The sequence below is a fragment of the Danio aesculapii genome, chromosome 5 (genome assembly GCF_903798145.1).
Source record: "Danio aesculapii chromosome 5, fDanAes4.1, whole genome shotgun sequence".
Classification (NCBI taxonomy): Eukaryota; Metazoa; Chordata; class Actinopteri; order Cypriniformes; family Danionidae; genus Danio; species Danio aesculapii.
In genome coordinates, this window is record NC_079439.1 from 67945086 (window position 1) to 67969456 (window position 24371).

Below are 24371 nucleotides of genomic sequence, written 5' to 3' on the forward strand. Positions count from 1 at the left end.
GATCTCTCAGTTAAGCACTGGTAACATTCACTATTGGAAATACTGTACCTAGAACTGTCATCAACACGGATCAACCATGCTAAACTGGACGTTTTGACTCTATATATGTGACATCATAGAAATCTTAGACACTTAACCCTCATCATAATATGAGAGTCAAATTTAATGTAATTTATTTACTTGCTTGGTGTAAACTACAGTTATCCTGTTTCCTGATGTGCATATAACGGGGTGTGGGGATAATATATGCGGGGTAATAGCTGTTAAAAGTATTTTTCTATCTGACTGTAAAAATGTTATATTTTAATTTTTGGAGATAAAAAATCTTATTTTAAAAGGTTTAAACCACAGGAGGGAGAATAAATATTGACAGGACTTTCATTTTTGGGTGAACTATCGCTTTATTGTATGAATGAGTACAAGTATGAATTTGATTTCAACATCTGACTTAATTTTAATGTACTTTTTTATCCATTTGGGATTTATTTTTTAATCAACATGCTGCATTAACATTTAGTTGAACTATTTTGCTAAACTTTCCTGTTCCAATTAAAAAATTCAGCCCATTGTGTATCAATGTCATATAAGATTTAATAAGAAACACAAGAGTGAGACAACAATCCCAGCAGCCACACAACGCCATAAGATGTTAATAGGTTAGATTTAGGTCGTGATGTCAGGTGAACAAAACTCAATATCTATTCAGTGTCTAAGGACAATATTATTTTGGCTTTCAATAACGATGTCAAATGATGTGGATATTTGGTTGATTTTAGGTTGTGTTGGAAAGTGACCAAAATCCAACATCGAGCCAACATCTTAAACCAACGTCATATTGAAGTCAAATACTGACATTTATTCATCAGTTATGACAACCAAGATCCAATGTCTGGTAGACCTCATAATGATAACGTCCACACAATGTCAAGCTGTAACATCATTAGACATTAGGTTGATTTTAGATTGGACGTTGGACACTGACGTCAACCCAATTTTAATTTCCAAACAAAATTCAACGTCCCCACGACGTTGAGGTATAAAGTCAATCTGATGTCATGTTGATGTTCTGTGCCTGCTGGGATGAAACCATTTTATTGGAACCATTTTTCCTCCTGGCCCCCTTTTTTTGAGTAAAGACACTTTACTTTTGGCTAGATAAAATATACTAACAATCAATTAATAAAACAGATATACTAAAAAACAGGTCTGTTATTAAAGCAGTATTGCAGTGGATAGTGAGTAGAGTTTTGTCCGTATCAATCCTGTGCACCCTTCACCTTTATCTCAATTTTCCAGATGTCAATCTACAGGCCTTGAAATAAAGATTTAAAACGTCTCATTAAAATCAAACCCATGCTTTCAGTGTACAAAAAAAAAAAGACTTACTGTGAGGCTGATCTGCTGTAAAACCAATGTGTACCAAAATTCTCTGAAGTCTTGATTCATTTCCATCTCTGAAACAGAAGTTAGGAGCGTTTCTTTGTGTAGAGCTAAAGGAGAAAGACAAAGTGCCGGTGCCGCAGCAGATAGCAAAGATGAAAAACATTTCATGCACAACTCAGCACCACAGGCTTCATTTCAGTTGGGCCCCTGCTTCAAAAAAATCCATGTTTTATTTGTATAATATCTTGCTCTTTCTCAGTATAGAACATTCTACTTTGCCTTCACTCTTTTGTCTCCAACTTTCCATTTCCTGTTTAAGACATGTACAGTACATTGCCAAATAGTACATAAAATACAAGGCAGTGTAAGCTGTCTTCAATTCTCCACATTTCCTCAGATACACAAATACAAACACAGCAGAGTAGAACAGAACTGTTATGGCAACACCTTTTCTCTCTATCTACCATAGTACATTTTCTGATAAGTGCTCCTTTCTAATATAGTTTTCCCCAAAATTTTAATTCTGTCATCATTTACTGACCTTTTACTTGTTTTAAACTTTCCCTCGGTTTGACCAGTAGATCACCATGTACGTCGGCAGACTTAAGACGCAAAGAGTTGACCACGACAATGGGGTTTGAATCCAACTAAAAACAGTTCCAGAAAGCGGGTAAAACAAAAGCAGAAGCCAAAAAATAAAATAAACAAATAAATAGCAGTGTGAGAATGTGGGAAAATCTGAAAACGTGGGAAAAAAATGAGGGCTTTTTCTGGATTGCTTTTTAAAACTGTTAGTTGGATTTAGGGAAGTGGGTGGACGGGTCAGTCAGTGCTTTAGAAAACACTATTGGTTGGGTTTAGGGAAGGAGGAGGGTGGGTAAGTCGATTGGTCAGTCAATCAGTCATTCAGTCAGTTGACAGCGACCTCTGGTGGATTTATGCGAGAACAGCAGTCGCGAATGGCACTCGCGACAGAAATTTGAGATCTCAAAAAGCGTACACAGGGGCATCTGATGGACTCAAAACTGCAAAAAACGTAGCTCCTGGAACGTATTTGGTAAACTTCAGAAATGTATATAGCGGTACGTTTTCAGAATGAGCCTAAAAGAATTTAGTTTGAGTCGAATTTTATTCAAAGTGTCATTTCAGTTCGTTCTTCGATAAGTTTGGAGTATAGCGGGGCCTTTATGAGTTTCATTCTTCTTTTGAACACAAAAGAAGATATTTTGAGGAAAGCTGGAAACCTCTAAACATTGACTTCCATAGTGTTTGGTTTTCCTTCTATGGATGTCAATGGTTACAGATTTTCAGCTTTCTTCAAAATATCTATGTTGTTCAAGAGAACCAGAAACTTAAAGGTTTGGAGAATCACTTGAGGGCAAGTAAATAATAAGGAAATCCCTAATATTAGAATATCTTTTTATTGTCTAACTGCTGGGATTAATGAATGGGATGAAAGCATTGACACAAGGAAAAATAATTATTTTTAGCAACCACCTTACAAAATTATACAACATTCTGATACACTCTCTATCTCCACAGTGATGGTCCACAGTGTTATGGTACAAATTCCTGGTTTCCCTCTAAAACCTCCTTCTTCTTCCTAAGACCTGAAGCTGTGGTGAGCAGTGAGGCTGTATTCTTCTCTACAGTGAGACTTGGAGATGTAATGTAAGTGACTTAAGGAATAATATTTTGTGCTAAGAGTGTGGCTAAGAAGCAACCTACAAACCATAAGCCAGCTTAACAGAACATAGTCTTTGTGGAAAATATTTATAGAAACATAACAATCCTTTTGAAACAAGCACATTTAGAATTTTGCAGGGAAAGATTTCTTCATATTGATGTGATTTTGACAAATACAAGAGGTGAGACCTTCATGTTGGTGAATGCTGGGAGAGTTTGTTTAAATAATGAGAGAACTTGGCTTGTCTGGCTCTGATTGATTGGGGGATTTAACCTTGAACAAGTGAAAACCCATGTTTGAATATTACATTATAGCTATCAGCAGGCCTTTCGTAGTAATAAAATAAAGTAAAACAAACAGCAAACAGAGTAAAAAAGAGACATGATGGTGTCCAATATCTAACTTGCGTACTTGTGTATCTATCAACACACCAGGGTTCACACCAACAGTTCCTCAAAACACATAAACCCATTTCAATCATCGAACTTTACACCAGTCTGAAACTAGAACAGTCACTTTAACGCTTCTTAGACGTTATAAGAGTAGCATCAGGCAGCTTTCAAGTGAATGAGATTTCAAATTAATATAGTTTTTGAGGCATTTCAAACCTTGCTGTAGTTTTTAGGGCCATGTTTCTGCTTGTTTTAAATTTTATTAGAAATTGTAGTCATGTTCTCCAGCTCATATCTCCAAAAATCAACTATACATGTGATCCCATGCATTTCTCAGAAAGATCACTTGCCATTTCCAGTTTCCTCCAAGCAGAGAGATTATCTTGCTTGGTGCAGGACTCAGAATCCTGGATGAAATCCAGCTCATAGCAGACAAATATTAAAATGTACAGTAGAGTGTTTATTTTCTCCGAGACGATAGTCTCTCTCTCTCCCATGTAGGCATTGAGCTCTATGAACAGTCTGGGAGCTGAATGCGGTGTGGGCTGCCCTTGAATTCACCTCAGTGCACCAGCCAGAGATAAAACAGCAATGTCAGGGACACTGATCATTACACCGGGAGGTGAAAATAGCATTTGGTATCACCACCTGAAATGGCATCATCGCCTCCTGGCACCACATTTATAATGCTTCCTATAAGCATCTGGGCCAATTAAAAGTTTTATAGTGTCATGAACAGCAGGCTACATTGTAATGGAGACCAGAAGGCACAAAGGGATTCTGCAGAGCCCATGTTGATTAAAAACGGTGTATCTATGCAATACATAACTTCTAATTATGTTTTCTAAATCAGAGCTATCATGTGTAAGAGTAATCTATATCTGGAATACCTCCTTCTCTATAGCCACGGTTGGTACCGTAGCCAGAGTTGGTGTTGTTTTGGGATGGCTTATATAGACCTGTGCCATTTGAGGGGAATATGGTGTGTATAATGTAATCCTCTCGGACTGGTTTAGGCTGAATGGGCTGCCTTGTTGCCATTGGTGTCATCTGGAATCCAGGACCTCTGATCTCAAGGATGGTATTGTCTTTTTTTGTGCCTGACTCAATGTAGTCATCGTAGTTCTTGCTTTTGCGTGCACTACTATGGCTGTAGTGGTCTCGTGATGTGAAGCGTCCGGCACGGTGCCCATACCAGCAAAAAATTGCAATGATCAGAGCTAGGGAAACTATTGCAGTAGCACCTCCAATAATTCCAGCAAGTGGAAGAGACGTCATTTGATCAGAGCCTTCGGTTTCACCTTGTTCATCATCCGGCTGGTTGGGATCAGATGTTTCTGTTCTGGCGCAAACAGGAACATCATTTGATTCTGCGTCCCCCCCAGGCAAACCACTTCTGCTTCCACTGTTAGACACTAGAGGCACCATGCAGATGATGTAGCTTGAAGCAGGCTGTAGGGAAGTTAGTAGGTACTCTCGCCGGTCACCCCTAACTAAGGTTTCTGTGATGGAACCCATAGCAGAACTCGTCCCCAGGCGAAGCCAGCTTAATCGAAAGGATGAAGATGTTTGTGCTACACTCCAAGTAACGCGGATACTATCATGGGATAGGGGTTTCACATTTAGAGCCAGGTTCTTGCCAACACCACTGCTGCTTAATGTATAGTCCAACCCTGAATCTGGAAGTCCCAAGCCTGGTCGCTTAGATCGGAGAGTAAACAGGGATCCTTGAGGGGGAGAAAGGGTGGTAGAAACAGCTCCTCCACTCATTCTGTTCCCACCAACCCCAACCCCTGCTCCTACTCCCCCACCCCCCACAGCAGCCAGCTCACATTCATCCATTTGATTCGTAAGGTCTCTGAGAGCCATGTCTCTGACTCTCTCTGGTGTCTGACATATAAAGCCTCTCACGGTAATCGTGTTCCCTTTTGCCTCAAGCCAGTCATGAAGCCAGCGCAAGTTGCACCCACAGTGCCATGGGTTTCCCCGCACAAGCAACTGCCCCAGAGTATCCAAATCCCTGAACAACCCCCTAGGAAGGGTAGTCAGATTGTTTCCAGAAAGATCTAGGCGCTGTAGTCTGCGCATTCCATCAAGTGAGCCCCGAGGCATGTGTATGAGATTATTGTCCTGTAGGGAGAGTCTTTGCAGATGGGCACTAGGCAAATTAAGTGGAGGTGTTTGAAGTGAATTACGCACCAGGGAGAGTTCTGTTAAGTTTGACAGGCGTGAGAAGGTATCATCAGCTATACGTTGATTCGCTAAAAGATTACCATCCAAGACTAGGCGACGTAAAGAGGACAAACCTCGGAAGGCATGCGTGGGAATAGTTGAGATTCGGTTGTCGTCTAAACGGAGCTCTTCGAGTGAGGCAGGAAGACCAGATGGGATGCTGGAAAGGTGGTTTCTGGAAAGGAAGAGGAGGCGCAATCGAGGGTTGTCCGCAAAGGCTTGATCCTCAATGCTCACTGTAGAAACAGAGTTGTCGTCCAGATGTAACTTTTCAAGGAGTGGAAGTCTAGCAAGCGCTGCTCTTGGCAACACTCTAATATTGTTGTCCTGGAGGTGGAGCTCTCTTATAGAAGGTGGCAAATACATAGGGAAATCATCTAGCTCGTTATCATAAAGATATATGACACGTACAGTAGTGTGATACTCCAAGGACCTAGGAAGCCCTGCATTGTCAATGTGATTGTTCTGAAGATAAAGAACAGTCGCGGATGGTGGTAAAGGTGGGATTGCGCTCAATCCACGGTCGTTGCAGTAAATGAAGTCCTCATCACAGCGACACACAGAAGGGCACACTATGTCATCCTCCCCGTCCAATCCTTGTGAGGAAGCTGCAGTCATCTCCAGTAGCTCAGCCAATAGTGTGAAGCATAGCAACAGGAGAAAGAGCAAGTCTCGAAGCTCCCCTATACCTTCCGGAGCCATCATGCAAGCTCTCCTCGTCTCCGCTTGCCTTTTATAGCACAATTCAACCAGTATTAGGGTTTTTTAGTGGAGACAATTCAGAAGTCCATTTAGACCTTGGATTTGTGGCGTGTTTTCTTTCACCCTGGAAAACAAAGATAAGAGGGGAGAGAGAAAAACAAGACAGTTAGCAAGATAATATTTACACAATTTTATGTTCCAATAAAAGTCAACCAAATGCCAACATTATATACATGGTAGCACATGTTAAGAAAATCCCATCCCAATTTATTAGTCACCCTGACAGCCTGATCGCTAATTTGAGGTAGTTAGTCTACATTTATTACTGTGTAAATCCATACAAAGTGTGATGCTGCCTTGTTGGTTCCTGTCACATGACTCATTATTCGCTCGCCGCACTCTGAAATGTTTTGATTTTTTTAACTTGCGGCACCTAGAAAAAGCAAGCGTGACATACCGCATGTGCATCCCTTCCTATTTGCGCGTTAAACTCGCGCATTTGTTATTTGAAATAATGAAATGTAATGTGAATTTATATAGCACATTTGTTGTTTATGGCCATATTCCCAATGCACTTTACAATCTTGAGGGAGGTCTCTCCACACCACCACCAGTGTGCAGCATCCAATTGGATGATGCGACGGCAGCCACAGGACAGCGGCGTCAGTGCACTCACCAGTCACCAGCTATAGGGGGAGTGGAGATACAGTTATAGAGCCAATTCAGTTGATGGGGACAATTGGGAGGCCATGATGGGTAAGGGCCCTTCATGACACACTACTCTTTACAAGAAGTGCCATGGGATTTTTAATGACCACGGAGATTTAGGACCTCGATTTAATGTCTCATCCGAAAGACAGCACTCACTGACAGTATAATGTCCCCTTCACTATACTGGGGCATTAGGACTCACACAGACTCCAGGTTGAGCGCCTACTGCTGGCCTCACTACTTCCAACAGCAATCTAGTTTTGCCACTTCCAACAGCAATCTAGTTTTCCCATGTGGTCTCCCATCAAGGTACTGACCAGGCTCAGCCCTGCTTAGCTTCAGTGAATAACCTGTCTTGGGCTGCAGGGTGATATGGCATGGTGATATGGCTGTGACCATATCATATCACCCTGCAAATAACAAAACTGAGCAAGCAAAAGATGCTATATGTGAAAGTCCCCTTTTGTTGACATTGCAAGGCGCTGTTTGCGTTTAAAATAATTCATTCATTGCTTTTCTTTTTGGTTTAGTCCCTTTATTAATCAGGGGTCGCCCCAGTGGAATGAACTGCCAACTTATCCAGCATATGTTTTACGCAGCAGATGCCCTTATTCACACACATACTGTACACTACGGTCAATTTAGCATATTTAATTCTGCGGTTGAAATTAAATAAATAAATACTTCACGCGGGCCAATCAAAGAAGTCCAGTGGGCCGCATGTGGCCCGTCGGCTGTAAAATCCCCAGGTCTGTTCTAACATATAGCAGTCTAGTACTGGTTTTTATATCTCCTTGCTTTTTACAAAATGCAATGTTTAGAATAGTTCAGATCACATATAACTAAAAGCATATATTATTTATCATAATATTTAAAAGCAAAATGCAACAATGCCACATCTGTACAAAACAGCATAAGGTTATGAAGTTATTCATTCATTTATTTTCTTTTCAGCCTAGTCCCTTTATTAATCTGGGGTTGCCACAGCGGAATGAACCATTAAGCTTATCCAGCACATGTTTTATATACACAGAGGATGCCTTTCCAGCTGTAACCTATCACTGGGAAACATATATGCACACACTCATACACTAAGGACAATTTAGCTTACCCAATTCACCTGTAGCGCATGTCTTTGGACTTATGGGGGAAATCGGAGCACCCACACGAACATGGGGAGAACATGCAAACTCCAAACAACCTTCTTGCTGTGAGGCGATTGTGCTACCCACTGCGTCACTGTGATGCCCGTTATGAAGTTGTCATAACACAGCCATATTTATATATTATTTATATATATCATCACAATTTACTTATTATTTGGGATGTTTATTTTAAAATATAACAATTTCTGTCTTGACAACTATCAGAGATATTTAGAATGGTGATAAATATGTATATTTAGGGGAATATATAATTGTAATATATATAAATATATATACAAATGTATATTTAGGGGACTTCCTATAGACATAACGATTTTTAGTTTGTACAGACAATTTTTATACTTGCAGCCCAAGACAAGTTATATATTTTTAATCCCTCTACCTCAACATTACCCCTAATGCCAAGCCTCAGTAGGTAAACAATAAACAATCTGCATTTTTAAACTTGAAAACACTTCAAGGTGCAGTGTGTTAGTTTGACACACAGTGGTTGAACTAGGTATTGCATTCCTAGATCAAAACAAACGCAAGCGCAGGTTACCAGATTGAGGACCAACAGGAACAAGTCTTGAGCCTAAAGACTAATTTAAACGTGATAGAAGGAATATTTTCCATATTAAAAGGAATTTTTGTCCTAACCAACACCTCGAATTGATATTTTAGAAACGGCTTCTATTTCTTGCAGCTGAACAACAGAAAACTGACAATGATCACCTCAGGTCCTCCTCATGTACTTTATTCAGTGTTAAACGCTAACAATGTGAGTTAGAATGCCATTTTAAATGACATTTATAGCCGTACTACTGAAAGCAGCAGCAGATAGTTGAAAATAAAATAAACTGTTTGAAATTGAACTTTAGAACTGTAAAGTAATACAAACCATCACGCATCAGTGATTCAGCATCTACATTTAATAATGTTAAAGAGGTTTATTATGTATTAATTAGATTATAAACCTTACCATTTCATTAGCGTGTGCATATTTGGTGCTTCTGAATGGCTGTATTTAAATTTCTGTTACGTTTCATCTGGTGCAAACAGCCCAATTGCTCATCACTGCAAATCTCGTCACGTAGCGTGTTGTTAGGACACGGGGTTACAATATAACCTGCTCACCTAATTTTTATGCTCATAATATTTATATTATCCGCTAATTAATAACCTCATCTGGAACTCTGAATCTGTGTCTCATTTCGGAGTCTGCTACTGTCTACCAGAGTTCGCATTTCAGTCATGGACGCAAGCTTTCAGAGCCTTCCTGACTGACTGAATGAATGAAATATGCTGTTTTCCAACAAGGTACATTTTCAAAGCAGAATATCTGACTTCAGCATTGTTTTTCAGATAAACAAGAATGTTCACTTATGTTTCTTAAATATCTTCAAACATATTATGGTATGTTTATACTTTAGAAGAGTCAAAAACTTACATACAGCACCTTTAATTCTGTTTTGATTTATGAGCTAAATACCTCAAGGGGACACAAAAATGTCACAACATCAAAATTTACAGTTATTGCTGTACTTGTGGGGACATTTGGTACACACAACATAAGTAATACTAGGCACACTCAGAGAGAGAGAGCGAGAGAGCGAGAGAGAGATACCCTGAAGAGGTTTTATTCTGCTCGGCTGGAAACATAACCTCACAGAGAAAGCTCTGAATGGCTAATTCAATATTTGAACCTCATGATTTGGTTAAAGAAAGGCATTGCTATGGAAATGTATTGTAAAAAAAACAGTTATAAAAAAATAACACTGGTAAAATGTTTGTATTTGCATTGGCTCTTTCAGATTTTCTTTTCCCTGATCCCTATTCAACAAGATGAGCAACCTAGCAAGTTCACCAGGTTAGAAACCCCATACATATGGAGCTAATTATGCGATGCGAGCCTCCAAATATATTATTTTTGTTTTCAAATCAAGCGTTATGTAAAAGTGTTTAAGCGTCAAGAATTGTGCTGCACAAAAATCAATAATCTACTCCTGTAATCATAATCTGTGTGAAAATGTACACAAGATTTATAGTGCAAACAACTGTATAGGCAGAGACACGTTTTTCCCAACGAGTCGGTGTTGATTATGTGTGTGTGTGTTTGTGTGTGAGAGACATAGACATCACTGAATCCACCACAGCTAAGAGAGCAGGAGATTGACTATAATTGGACATGCACACAGCAGCTGTCATTGCATGTGTGTGTGTGTGTATATACAGTATGCCGATGTTTTGGATCGTTACATGCCATATGTATACGCATGACATTTTCAGTCAGTGTGTGTACGTGAGATGTTTGGGTGCACGTGTGTGGAGTGTGGCAATGTTGCGATGGGACTTGTAAAAATGGGGCTGTCCAGACTGACTGTCGCCTCGGGGTGTGTTGCTCGCTCTCCTGTCCAATATTCTTGCAGTGGGAGGGCAGAACAAGACTATATCAATTTACATCCAGGGACTCTGGGATGGACCAGAGAAACAACTGACTGCAGGTTTATCTCTTCGGGTATATCTACCACTAAAACGAATCGGCTAATAAAATAATATCCACCCATCTCCAGGTCCCGTTGGTAGCGTGAAGTAAAACTGTATTTAATGTGGAAAGAATAATACACTTGTCTGACTGTACCTTTGAGACTAGCTGTCACAAGAGCGTTTGTTCCCTCGCTATATTTATATACACCCACCGGTCACTTTATTAGGTACACCTGTCCAATTGCACGTTAACGCAAATTTTTAATCAGCCAATCACATGGCAGCAACTCAATGCATTTAGGCATGTAGACATGGTCAAGACGATCTGCTGCAGTGCATTTACACGTTCTTTTAATTGTGAACCATATTCGATTCATGTGTTTACACTTGCCATACAATTTATGATGGCGCACATGCGTAAAAGCGGGTTCTAGCATCTGCGCCACACTAGCCACAATGGAAGAAATTGTCTTGGTTTTAGCTCTGCGAAATATGCGAAGATCGCTCAACTTTAAAATGATTTTGAGGTGGAGGAGCAGGGAAAGGGCCAACATCGCAGTGCCTATGGTTTATATATGGTGTCCTCCACCATTCAGAGGAATTTGTGGGTACGAGAGAGATCTCAGGTCTGGTGGGAGCAAATTGTGGTGACTGACCACTTTCCTCCTCCGTGTTTCCTCTGTTGTTGTTGTTTACTGCGTTGTTGTCTACACACATGCTCTTCCTTCTACATCATTAAACCGTGGAGAAGTACCACATTGTCGCAAGTTTAATGACGTACAAAATGGAACTCCTCAATAAATCCAATCTGCCTGTTTACATGATAGTCGCATTGTCACATATCTTATTTATATCTGATGTATTTCCACATATGAAGGAGGCCTGAATCCGATCTCTGAATATCCGAATGCATGGGTTGTTTTTGTGTTTACACAGTCATAGAACAGATCCGATCTGTGTCACATGAGCAAAAAAAAAAAATCGGAATTAGGTCACATTTAACTGGCAGTGTAAACAGGGCCTAAGTGACGGGGCCATGGCTGTTGGTGTGAGTATTTCAGAAACTGCTGATCTACTGGGATTTTCACACAATCATCTCTAGGGTTTACAGAGAATGGTCCTAAAAAGAGAAAATATCATGTGGGCGCCAGTTCTGTGATCGCAAATGCCTTGTTGATGCCAGAGGTCAGAGGAGAATGGCCAGACTGATTCCAGCTGATAGAAAGGCAAAAAAAAAAATTCAAATAACCACTCATTACAACGAGGTATGCAGAAGAGCATCTATGAACACACAACACGTCCAACCTTGACACATCGAAACCTTGTTGAATCTATGCCACGAAGGATTAAGGCAGTTCTGAGGGCAAAAGAGGGTCCAAACCTGTTACTAGTGAGGTGTACCTAATAAAGTGGCCAGTGAGTGTATTTACTGTATATATGAGTGTATTTAGTGTTATTATGCTTTGTTTCTATTTTCAGACGTGACTTTTTAACAATCTGTCAAGGGTCTACAGATGAAAAATAGCCATTCTTGGCTAATTCTGACACATTTTACAGTAGTGTTGTCACGATACTGAATCTTGGTACCAATCGGTACTGAAATTTTAAAAACGTCCATTTCATGTAAACATTTGAGTGCTGTTGAGCATGTTCTTAAGCAGCCCTGATTTGCCATTGTGTTCACGTGCTCAACAGAAATTACTGTGGTTGACCGTGAAGGTCTTCAGTTCACCGAACTCACCGCTGTTTACTGAGTATAACCACAGACACAGGGACACTGGAGCCTTTTAAAGCCATGAAGATCAGCTGGTCTGTTTATGAGCTGACATAATGAGCAATCTGCTGATGAATCGTGGCTTTAAAATGTACCAGTGTCCTTGTATCTGTTGGTACACTCAGTCAACAGCAGTCAGTTTGGTGAACTGATGACCTTTACGGCCAATCACAGTAATTTCTGTTGGCAAATCAGCAGTTTAAGAACGCGCTCAAATGTTAGCGTGAAATGGACGTTTTTAAAATTTCAGTACCGATTGGTATCGAATTCCAGTATCGTGACAAACATTTTATAGTAAAGTTAACTAATGTGCATTGCCCATGCAAACTAATAAACTAAAATTGAAGTCATACTATATACTATTTTGATTTGCAAGTTCACAGGTATAACAATTGGGCCACACTTTATTTCAAGGTACAATTCTCACTATTAACAAACCATTTACTATGACTTTTGCCTAAATAAACTCTTAATTTCTTGCTTATTCATGGCTATTTTGTAGAAGTTAGGTTTAAGGAAGGTAGGATTAGGCATGCAGAATAAAATCATGTAGAATATGTACTTTATAAGTACTAATAAACAACCAATATTTAATAATAATATGCAGGTAATAAGCTAACATTATCTTCTGCAGGAACTTGTGAAAATTTTAATGGCTGACGGGCTGCTTCTCACTCAGGGCTGTCTAAGCTAATGAGGGAGAAATTGCCACTAATGGGCGGGGCTTTCTCTCTCTGATGAGATGTACAAAAAGGGAGAATGTCAATCAAATTGTTTCTGCACACTGTCTTTAAGAAGTGTAATTATAAAAATTGGCATTTAATAATTCTTGACCATTAGAGGCTGGCTATATTCACACACTGTTACCACACAACTGTGTTTAAACTCTTTATAAAAATTTATTTTTGCATAATAGGTCTCCTTTAATATTGAGAATTGTTATTTAAATTAAAGTGTTATCAAAAATGTATGTTTCCTCTTGTTCCTCTCTCAAAATATTCTAGAGTTGTCAAAATGGCCATTAATTCAAATGCAGTCAATACAGAAAAATGATTACATCTGTAGCGGAGGCCAGCTAGTGAAGTGCTCTGCAGGTAAACCTCACTGACTCTAGAGGCCATGGTGTTTAGCCTCCTTGTTATAGCAACCAACTCCCATGCGAGGAATTGCCAGTTTGATCCCAGCTTAGACCGGGTTGGGTGCAGTAGGAGCAGTGGGTTAAATGTGGGGGCTCGTCCGGGATGGGACTGAGGTTTAGGGGGCTTGATTGTAACAGAGGTCAGCTAGTGAAGTGCTATATAGGTAAACCTCACTCCTCTGACCTCAAAAGGTGCTCTAGCGACAGACGGTAGAGGCCATGGTCTTTAGCCTCCGTGTTAGAGCAACCGACTCCCATACAAAGAATGGGCAGTTTGATCCCAGCTCAGACCACGTTGGGTTACACATACTTTATTTTTTTGTCAGATTTTGTCATGTTGTTATGCTAAAACAATAGATTTGATTCTTTGGCATGCTATCTTTTGCATTTAGCTGTTTATTAATCATTTATCAGTGTGCTATTTAAATTTAGCTGAAAAGCCAATAAATATTGTGTAGGTTGTAACTACCTTTATGTTGTGACATTGGATAATATTGGATATGTTCACAAAGCTATCCTTCTCAAATTATTGTCAATAAACAGCAGGTTCCTGTTGTAACAATTTACCCCATATAGTATGACAACAAGCCCGGTATAGATCCATGTGTATTTGGTGCAACTTTATATGTTGACGAAGCTTTAAATAACAATGTTTTGGAAATGTTAACAGCAGATTATAGAATAAAACTAAATTATGTCTTACTTCCTCAACTCCATGTTAAATAAATTTTGAAAATCTGAGAATTTACAAGTGGTCTCTTATTTTTATTTCTGCAGTTGTATATTTACAGGACGTTAAAACCTATAACCAAAACAGTATACATTTACAATATTTGATCTTATATTTGAGTCTATGCAATACTGTAATGACTCATTTACTGTCAAAATATCCATAGATTAGCAGTTTTCAGTATTTTGTGATTATTTTTTTCATTCATTTATGCTCTGAATTGCATTATATGACCTTGATCTATCCTCCAACAATGTTGATGTTAAAAAAGTTTACAAATTTTAGTCAATTTTAAGTGACAGTCTGTCTGTTTTGTTGTTGTAAATTACAGTGCAAAAACCTGGTAATAATCTCCCAGTACTTTTTCAGTTATTTTACAGACTAAATTCTAGTATATATTATTCCTTATACAATTTATTGTTCCAAACTACTAATATGTCAATAAATGTCACTTTCATTAACTGCAGAGTTCGATTTTTAACATAAAAATTCAGCAGACTGGACATCTGAAAACACAGGCTCACTATGGGTACGTATCCCTGTATACATTTCTGGAGAGCAGGAATAATGTAGCCAGAGGTACGTCTTTCAAACTAATGCTACGAAGTGGTATGACGCTGCCGATGGCTTCTGTTCCTTTTCGCAATACCAGCTGACCGCTTTTCTCCATGTAGACGGTTTTTCCAATGTTACTAGCTTGCCCAGTAGCTTGCCGCGTACGTCAACAGACTTGAGACGCAAATCGGAATTGACCGCAACGATGGGTTTACCGTCCAGCGAAGAACGGTTGCAGAAAGAAGGTAAAACAAAAGACAAAAAATAAAATATACAAGTAATTAACAGGGTGAGAACGTGGTAAGGTCTAAAAAAACTTGGGTAAAAGTCAGGTGGCTTTTCTTTTTCTGGGTTGCTTTTGAAAACACTGTCGGTTGGGTTTGGATTTACGTGAGAACGGCACTCGCGAGACAAATTTGAGATCTTAAAAAGCATATACAGCACCCTCTGGTGGATTTGCAAAAACTAAAACTGTAAAAAACGTAGCTCCTAGGATGTATTTCGCGTTGTCAAGAAATCAATACAGGGGTATATTTAATATATAAGGGGTGTAACGGATCATTGTTGATCCATGATTCGTACGGATCACAACCCACAGTTCAGAACGCACGTGGCCTGCAAATTTATACTTTTTTTTTTTACTGGTAGATTAATCTTAAATTTGTAATGATCACAGAGAGATCGCCTCTCACATGATTCAAATCCCGTGTATGAAAGCATTTAGACTTTCCTGTAAAATATAATGATGACAGAAGAAGTTGTGGTGGGCTATTGGGGATGTGGTGGGGTTTTTCATAAAAGGTGTTTTCTGTCACTTCTTGTTTAACCAGCATTAATGCATTTAGTGTAAGCTGCACGGTTAATCATTAAAATGTCGGGACAACACCCACACAACATAAATTATAAATGATGGTGATTTGCATGTTTATTAATTTTTTGAATCGCTGCATTCAAATCTGTGCTTGAAAAACCCAAAAATCAAGAAAGAGATTCAGTCTTAAGTCTTTTGAGTTATGAAGTTACAAACAGTGAAATAATAGAAGTACTGGTATAACAGTTTATAATTTAGATAAAACTACTGATGTTTATGGTAAAGATTAAAATCACCGTCATATGCATTTAACGACGCTCAAAATGAAAGTTATAGGCAGCAATTACATTATTTAACCTGTGGGTGGCAGCCATCAAAAATATGCCACTGAATAACTCTTCAAAAATGATCATCTAGCAATGAAACATGAATATTTATCATTTACTGAATTTTAATATTTACTGAAAGATTTATTGAAAATTAGACTAAAATAAATATGGGTGGTACAAACTATAATGTTAGATTTCTACATTTAGCATCATCAGCAACAGTAGTAGTGGTGTTTCTGTTAAACGTGTTTAGTGTTAAATAAAATGTTATTTCTTCATTTTGTTTTTAATAAAATTACAGGTTCTAAGTTCTGTTTGTTAAAACCAAAAGTTTCTTGCAGTGCTGTTTTTGTAATAAATGGAAAGCAAATTACATTTGTCTCTTCTCCTTTTCGGCTGATCCAAAAAATGGTTCCATCCATGACCAATAAACATTATTGGATCCGACCAGTGAGAGATTTGTGATATTACACCACTACACACATCCATATTGAGGTTGGGTTGAATTGTGAATATAATTCACAACCGTAAATAATGTAAGAAACCAGTGTATCACAATATACAGAAATAAGTGTATATATATATATATTAGTGCTGGGCTGTTATCGGCGTTAATGGCTGCGTTAACGCGAGACTCTTATCGCACGATAAAAAAAATATCGCCGTTAATCTATTCTCAAAGTTGGGTTGGGAGTTGGGTCTATTCTAGGCAAGCTAAGATGACTTTCACCTTGATATTTTAGTGCGGATGTATACCTGACCGGTAAGCCGTCTGACAAACAAAGTGCCCTTCTGAATTAAAACCAGCAGGATGCCTGACTTTAGCTGCAGAATCGGCAGTTTCACTCATGAATATTTCAGTCATGCCGTCGTGACAAACTGGGGTATTAGACGCAAATAAGGGGTAAGGACTGGTGAGAGTGTTATGGAATGTAATAACACTCGGCAAACGTAAAGAAAAAAAAATTTCCGCATTTCGCGGTGTGTGCGCGCGCGAGCGTTTATGTGTGTGTGTGTGTGTGTGTGTGTGTGTGTGTGTGTGTGTGTGTGTGTGTGTTTTGTGTGCGGTCCTTTACTGACAGCTGCCTGTGTCTTAGATCTTGTTGAAAAATATGGCGAAAAGTCCTACATGACGGTAATAGTTGGATTGCAGAGTTTACTTCAGTAATGCCACTAATGCATACTCCACATGTCTTAATTCCATTTCTGTTTAGTTTAATTGCATTAAGGTAATCAAAATTCTCTGTTTACATCGTAGACTCTTAATCAGAGTATTGTTTTAATCATATTAAAATTGTATTAAAGTATTGTTGCCCATGTAAACATGCAATGTTTGACTCACCGTCAGGGCTCTGTGAACTTGGCATTGAGAAGCAGTATTTTCTGTATGTATGTACATCAAAAGCAAGTATGAAATCGCTGTTTGGAGCTTATGTAGGCCTACAGTTCATAATTCACGTTTAACTGAATAAACAATTAGTAAACACAAGTACATCTTATTGAACATCATTTATTTTCATCACCAATTATCATAGTAGATCAGTTTCTCAAGCAGTTTGTGATGCATTTTGGAGGCAGGAGATGAGCCCCTGGTCTAATGCGTCACCTGGCTCGAGAAACATGTTCTCATAGAATTATTATTTGGGTAGCACACATATTCTGAATGCCTTCGGCAGAATTCGAATGAGCCATTTTAATCTAGATTAATCTAGATTAATTTCAAAAATAATCTAGATTAATCTAGATTTAAAAAATGTATCTGTGCCCACCTATAATATATATATATATATATGAATTGTTTTTAGAGTAAGTCTGAATATTTGTTTCTACATCTGTGTGCTTTATTTCATTACTGTTGTAATCTGGTGATTGTAAGGATTACTGATATTAGGGTTAGGGTTAGAATATAGCTTTCTCTTTATTTGCTTTAAACTCTGAGTTTTCAAATTATGACTTCCGACTCCTATTAAATTTTCTCCATTGTGTCATTAAGAAAAGGTCAGCAGCTCTGGCAAAATCAGTGATTAGCATGAATGGAGATTGTTATTAAATATATGTTATCTTTTGTCTTGCAGGCTGAAAAACTGTACCACTATAAATACCGAATCAGAATCTAGTACTCAGAAAATGACAGATCATGTCCCGTTTTCATTCAGAAGCATGCTTATGTGTAATAGATCTCGACGTTTGCACTGGATTTTTTTGACAAATTGACTGTAAAGACTGCTGAAACGCAAATGTATGGCGTGATGCGGAAATGACAGAGTTAGAAGGGAAGTCGATGCACACCATTACAGCTTATCTGAAGCATTGAAATGCTGTAAATATTTTGGGAACTGAAAATGTCAGATGCAAGAGAGGGAGAGAGAGATGGGCTGATGATGGACGTTTACAATTAACCGAAAAAACAGAGCGATTAAAGGTTGAATGAAAGCTGTGAGGAGATGGAGGGATCTGGGTGAGACACAGTTCAGTCACTCAATGCTCTTGGATTGATATTTTGAGGATGAGATGTCTCTTTATCCAGGTCCCACTTTGGATTTCAAGTAGCGTTAAATGATTTGACTAATCCATCCATCCATCCATCTATCCATCCATCCATCATTTGACTTATACAGGCAGTCTGACACTCAAACACCAGTTCATACACTACAGCAGTGGTCCCCAACCTTTTTATCACCGTGGACCGGTCAAGGCTTGACAATTTTATCGCAAGTGTGGTGTGGTTCATAGTTTGCTAGGCGACCATCAACCGTTTTCTCAGAGGATGACGAGCTGGCAAAACATTGCTGTAACTGATACAAGCTTTATTTATAAAGAAAATTACAAAGTTCTGTGTTTGTCTGAGATAACTAGTTTACGAAATGTGTATATTCCATACAAGCTGAAGCTGATCGGTCAGTTCTTGTCACGTGACTTGTAGTGCGCTCGCGGCATTCATTTAACTGGGTGCGTCTGGAAGGCACGAGCGTCACACTGCTGTTTCCAACGTGACTCCCGGTGCTCACACAGCATTCATTGAACTGGATGAGTCTGGAAGGTGCGAGCGCATCATGCCGCTGTTTCCAACGTGACTCGCGGTGCGCTCACAGCATTCATTGAGTTAGGTGCATCTGGAAGGCGCAAGCGCGCCACGCGGCTATTTCCAACGTGACTCGCGGTGTGCTCACAGCATTCATTCAACTGCGTGAGTCTGGAAGGTGCGAGCGTTTCCCAGGCTAATACCATCCCTACAGGGAAGCATGGTGGTGGCAGCATCATGCTGTGGGGATGCTTTTCAGCAGCAGGAACTGGAAGACTAGTTAGGATAGAGGGAAAGATGAATGCAGCAATGTACAGAGACATCCTGAACGAAAACTTGCTTCAGAGTGCTCTTGACCTCAGACTGGGGCGACGGTTCATCTTTCAGCAGGACAATGACCCAAAGCACACCGCCAAAATATCAATAGAGTGGCTTCACAACAACTCAGCCAGAGCCCAGACCTAAATCCTATTGAACATCTCTGGAGAGATCTGAAAATGGCTGTACACCGTTGCTTCCCATCCAACCTAATAGAGCTTGAGAGGTACTGAAGAGAGGAATGGGCAAAAATTCCCAAAGACAGGTGTGCCTAGCTTGTGGCATCATATTCAAAAAGACATGAGGCTGTAATTGAGCAAAGGCTGTGAATACTTCTGTACATGTGATTTTTCAGGTTTTTTATTTTTAATAAATTTGCAACAATTTCAAAAACTCATTATGGGGTATTGTGTGTAGAATGTTGAGGAAATAAATTAATTTAATCTATTTTGGAATAAGGCTCTAAAATAAAAAATGTGGAAAAAGTGAAGCGCTATGAATCCTTTCTGGATGTACTGTATGTTGGAAAAAAGCTGCAGTCGACATCCATGGTAGGAAAAAAAAAATTTGTCAATGGCTGTTTTTTTTTCCACAAACATTCTTCAGTATGTTTTAATTCAACAGAAGAAAGAAACTAAAACATGTTGAACTCAAGTGTCTGCATTACTTGAACTTAACATTTTTCAAATAATAGTTTTAACCATTTAATACTATGATATAACAACTATTATGGCAGTTCACACTGACCCATCCAGAAAAAGCACATACTGTAAGTGTACCATTTTGATAAATCAAGCGTAATATAAATGCTACATATCTATCCCTCAGAGAGAAAGTACATACAGTCGATTAAATTCTGTTTGGTCTTTCTATTATTGTTGATTTCTCACAGCTTGTGCTTTTCCCGCATGAGTCAGAGTGACCCACTCCATCAGGAACATTGATGAACATTGTGTACAGAAGACCAGCAGCATGTTTTCCACCAAACCCTGTTGTACAAAGCCAGAATAGATGGCACATGGGAACACTCTTTGAGGTTTATTACTCTGGCTAGGTGTTGATCTTGTTTGTTTTCTTGATAGAGTTGAAACAACACAATTCTTGAGATTTATTTGGGACAACTTAATTGTTTTATGCTTGAACCATTTAAATTTGTTAACCTAATTGATTGGTGGCAAGGTGGCTCAGTGGTTAGCACTGTCGCCTCACAGCAAGAAAGTCGCTGGTTCAAGTCCCGGCTGGAACAGTTGGCAGTTTTGTGTAGCAATGGCAAATGTTGGTTTCAGCAGCCAAAACCTTGGGCTGTGGACAATGCGATACATGTATTGTTCTCTGATGACTCCACCTTCACTGTCTCTCCCACATCCGGGAGAGTTACGGTGTGGAGAAGCCCCAAGGAAGTGTACCACCCAGTCTGTTGCATGCACAGAGTGAAGCATGAGGGTAGATCACTGATGGTTTGGGCTGCAATATCATGGCATTTCCTAGGCACAATACTTGTGCTAGGTAGGCGCAACACTGCCAAGAAGTGCCAAAGGTTTGATGAACATGAAAGTGAAGTTGAACATCTCCCATGGCTTGCACAGTCACCAGATCTAAATATTATTGAGCCACTTTGGGGCTAACCTAGCCACTATTATGCAAGAAGAATAGCTCAAAAACCCATCTGGCCACTGTGCATGACTTGTACCTGTCATTCCCAAGACTAATTGATGCTGTATTGATATCAAAAATTTTGATTCGTAAAATACATTTACGAAATAAAATTCATACAATTTACAATTGTGAGTTCACAAGTAAAAATCATAAATATTTTCACCAAATGAATTGGATTTGCATATATTATGAATTGTGTTTTGTATATACAAATTGGATTTGCGAATTTACAAATAGTGTTTTGAACTTACGAATAGGATTTGTGTATTTATGAATTGAGTTTTGAACTTACAAATTGGATTTGTGTATTTACAAATAGTGTTTTGAACTTACGAATAGGATTTGTGTATTTATGAATTGAGTTTTGAACTTACAAATTGGATTTGTGTATTTATGAATTGAGTTTTGAACTTACAAATTGGATTTGTGTATTTATGAATTGAGTTTTGAACTTACGAATTAGATTTGTGTATTTATGAATTAAGTTTTGAACTTACGAATTGGATGTGTATTCATGAATTGTGTTTTGAACTTACGAATTGCATTTGTGTATTTACAAATTGTGTTTCGAACTTACAAATTGGATTTTTGTATTTACGAATTAAGTTTTAAACGTACAAATTGGATTTGTGTATTCACGAATTGTGTTTTGAACTTACGAATAGGATTTGTGTATTCACAAATTGTGTTTTGAACTTACGAATTGGATTTGTGTAGTTTTGAACTTACGAATTGGATTTGTGTATTTTTGAATTGTGTTTTGAACTTACAAATTGGATTTGTGTATTTACGAATTGTGTTTTGAACTTACGAATTGGATTTTGTAAATGTGAATTGTGTTTGTGGCCCCACACCATACAGTACTAATAAATCTCTGTGGTCTAAAACCAGGCGTTTCCAACCCCATTATATAAAGGCTTTAAATGGACAGAAGCAACATTTTCACATATTGGGCATTCGGCCTACACAGTTGTCTAGTGATAATTCATACTTGTCTTTACACTTCAAAGTTTAATGTAAATTCTGACATCATACACTCCCTCATGTCATTCCAAACCAAACCTTTTTTTTCTGTAGATGGGACTAATTTTGAAAGTAACATTGTTCATGTCCTTCTTGTGCATATGACAACTGATAGTTACAGTTCATAATGACACAGCATGACTTTTTTCCCCCATTCAAGTCTTTTGAAATTCCTCTATTCTGCAGCTCTTAAAGCTTATGCACTATTCTATTATATGACAAAATGAATGATTTATAAATTCTGCTGATATCAAACATGGTGCAAAGCATATCATTTGAATGTTTGTGAAAGGCTTAAATTTCGGTTGGTTGGTCACCAAAAGTGATCATATGATTTCAGAATATACTACTCAAATCAGTATTGATCACTATTAATTGAAGAATAAAGAAGCATGAATGTTCCTCAAATATATTACACAAAAACAATGATAGTGGTGTAACGGATCACAAATCTAATGGTTCGGATTACATTACACTTTTTGAGTCACAGATTGGACCATTTTCGGATCAGCAAAAAAATGAAGGAGACAAATGTCATTTGCTTCCCATTTATTACAAAAACATTACTGCAAGAAACTATTGGTTAAACAATGTAATTGCTACAACATTCAACATCATCATTAAACGTTGATTTTAATCTTTACCATAAACACCAGTGTTTATATTTGAACTATAAACTGATCTCTGAGAACTTCTCTGTGATTTAATTGATGTAACTAACTGAAAAATATAAAACCTGAATCTCTTTCTTGATCAGATGCAGATTTGAATGCAGCTCTTCGAAGGATTAATAAATATGTAAATCATTATCATTTATAATTTAGGTTGCATGGTTGTTTGAATTGAGATCCCGATCATTTAATGATTAACTGTGCAGCTATTAGGCATGGCCCGGTATAAGATGGTATGATAACCTTGGATAAAAATATCACGGTTTCACGGTATCACATATTGTGATTACTGCTATAAAATATATTCTTTTTAAATGTCTGGGTAAAAACAACAATTCTTTTCCCATTTGAAAAGAAAATATTATAAATCTTTCACAAAATAAAATATTTTGGAACAGTAAACATGTCAGGCTAAATAATGAAAATGAATCATTGACCTCTGCTGTCTTCATTGGTTTCAAAAACACAGATTTCTTTACGATTTAAAATGGCATCTTTGGATTTCTTTTCCACTGGAGATACTGTTGTCTTAAAAAACTTTTTAAAAAGATAAATAAAATATCTTACATACACCTTAGGAACTGTTTTACAGAAAATTTCCACGGTTTTAAAACCTTGACTTTTCCAAACCGCGGTATACCTTGAAAACGGTTATCATCCCATGTCTAGCAGCTATAGACCACTTTGAAGGATGTAAACAAAAACAACAGTCCCAATGCATTTCCTGTTTTACATTTTTAATTTCTACCCTACTGAAAAAAACTGCTTAAACTAGCCTAAGCTGGTTGACCAGCCTGGTTTTAGAGGGTTTTTGGCCACTTCCAGGCTGGTTTCCAGCTATTTCCAGCCTGGTCTTAGCTGGTCAGGCTGAAAAAAGACCAGCTAAAACCAGCTTGACCAGCCTGGTTTAAGCTGAACATAGCTGGTTTTGGCTGGGCTCCCAGCCTGGCTAGGCTGGTCAAGCTGGGTTTAGCCGGTCATCTCCCAGCCTGACCAGCTAAGACCAGACTGAAATGGCTGAAAACCTGGAAGTGGCCAAAACCCCTCTAAAACCAGCCTGGTTGACCAGCTAAAACCAGCCAACCAGCCTAAGCTGTTTTTTTCAGTAGGGTATAGCTTGAGAGAATCCAAAAAGGTTCACATATTGATAAATAATATTATGACAGCTGTTTTAACATGAAGTTATGATTGAATTGCCTCTTGTTACAGTTATGAAATAGTTTGATAACAAGCAGGAAATGTTAATGGGCCAATGACATGACCACAAATGGTCTATACACAATGCATTAATGCAGGCTAAACAAGTAATGACAGAAAACACCATTAATTATCTAGGAAAGCATTTATGTGTCTCCACAACGTCTTCCGTCATCATTATGTTTTACAGGGAAGCTCAAGTGAAGTTTCACAAACTAATTTCGAGAGGAGTACGTGATATGACTACAGCTGATTCTCATCGCTAATCATTAGCTAGCCTATCAAATCATTCTAAAACTACTATAAATATCCTGCCAAAACCTCATTCCTTATCTTCGTTTTTGGAACACCACCCCCCCCCCCCTCATTCCCTTCTCCCTTCTCCTCTTTCATGATTGGGCAACACGA

The 24371-nt window shown here is 38.4% G+C and overlaps 1 protein-coding gene across 1 annotated transcript in view; it reads right to left on the reverse strand.

Annotated features, from left to right (window-relative positions):
- Positions 1-1477: 1477 nt before the first annotated feature.
- flrt1a (fibronectin leucine rich transmembrane protein 1a) overlaps positions 1478-24371 on the reverse strand; it is a 163315-nt gene continuing 140421 nt past the window's right edge. The window contains exon 3 of the mRNA XM_056458769.1: positions 1478-6520. Within this exon, the coding sequence (XP_056314744.1) occupies positions 4321-6399 (2079 nt within the window). The 5' untranslated portion in view covers positions 6400-6520 and the 3' untranslated portion in view covers positions 1478-4320. The remainder of the gene's footprint in view (positions 6521-24371) is intronic.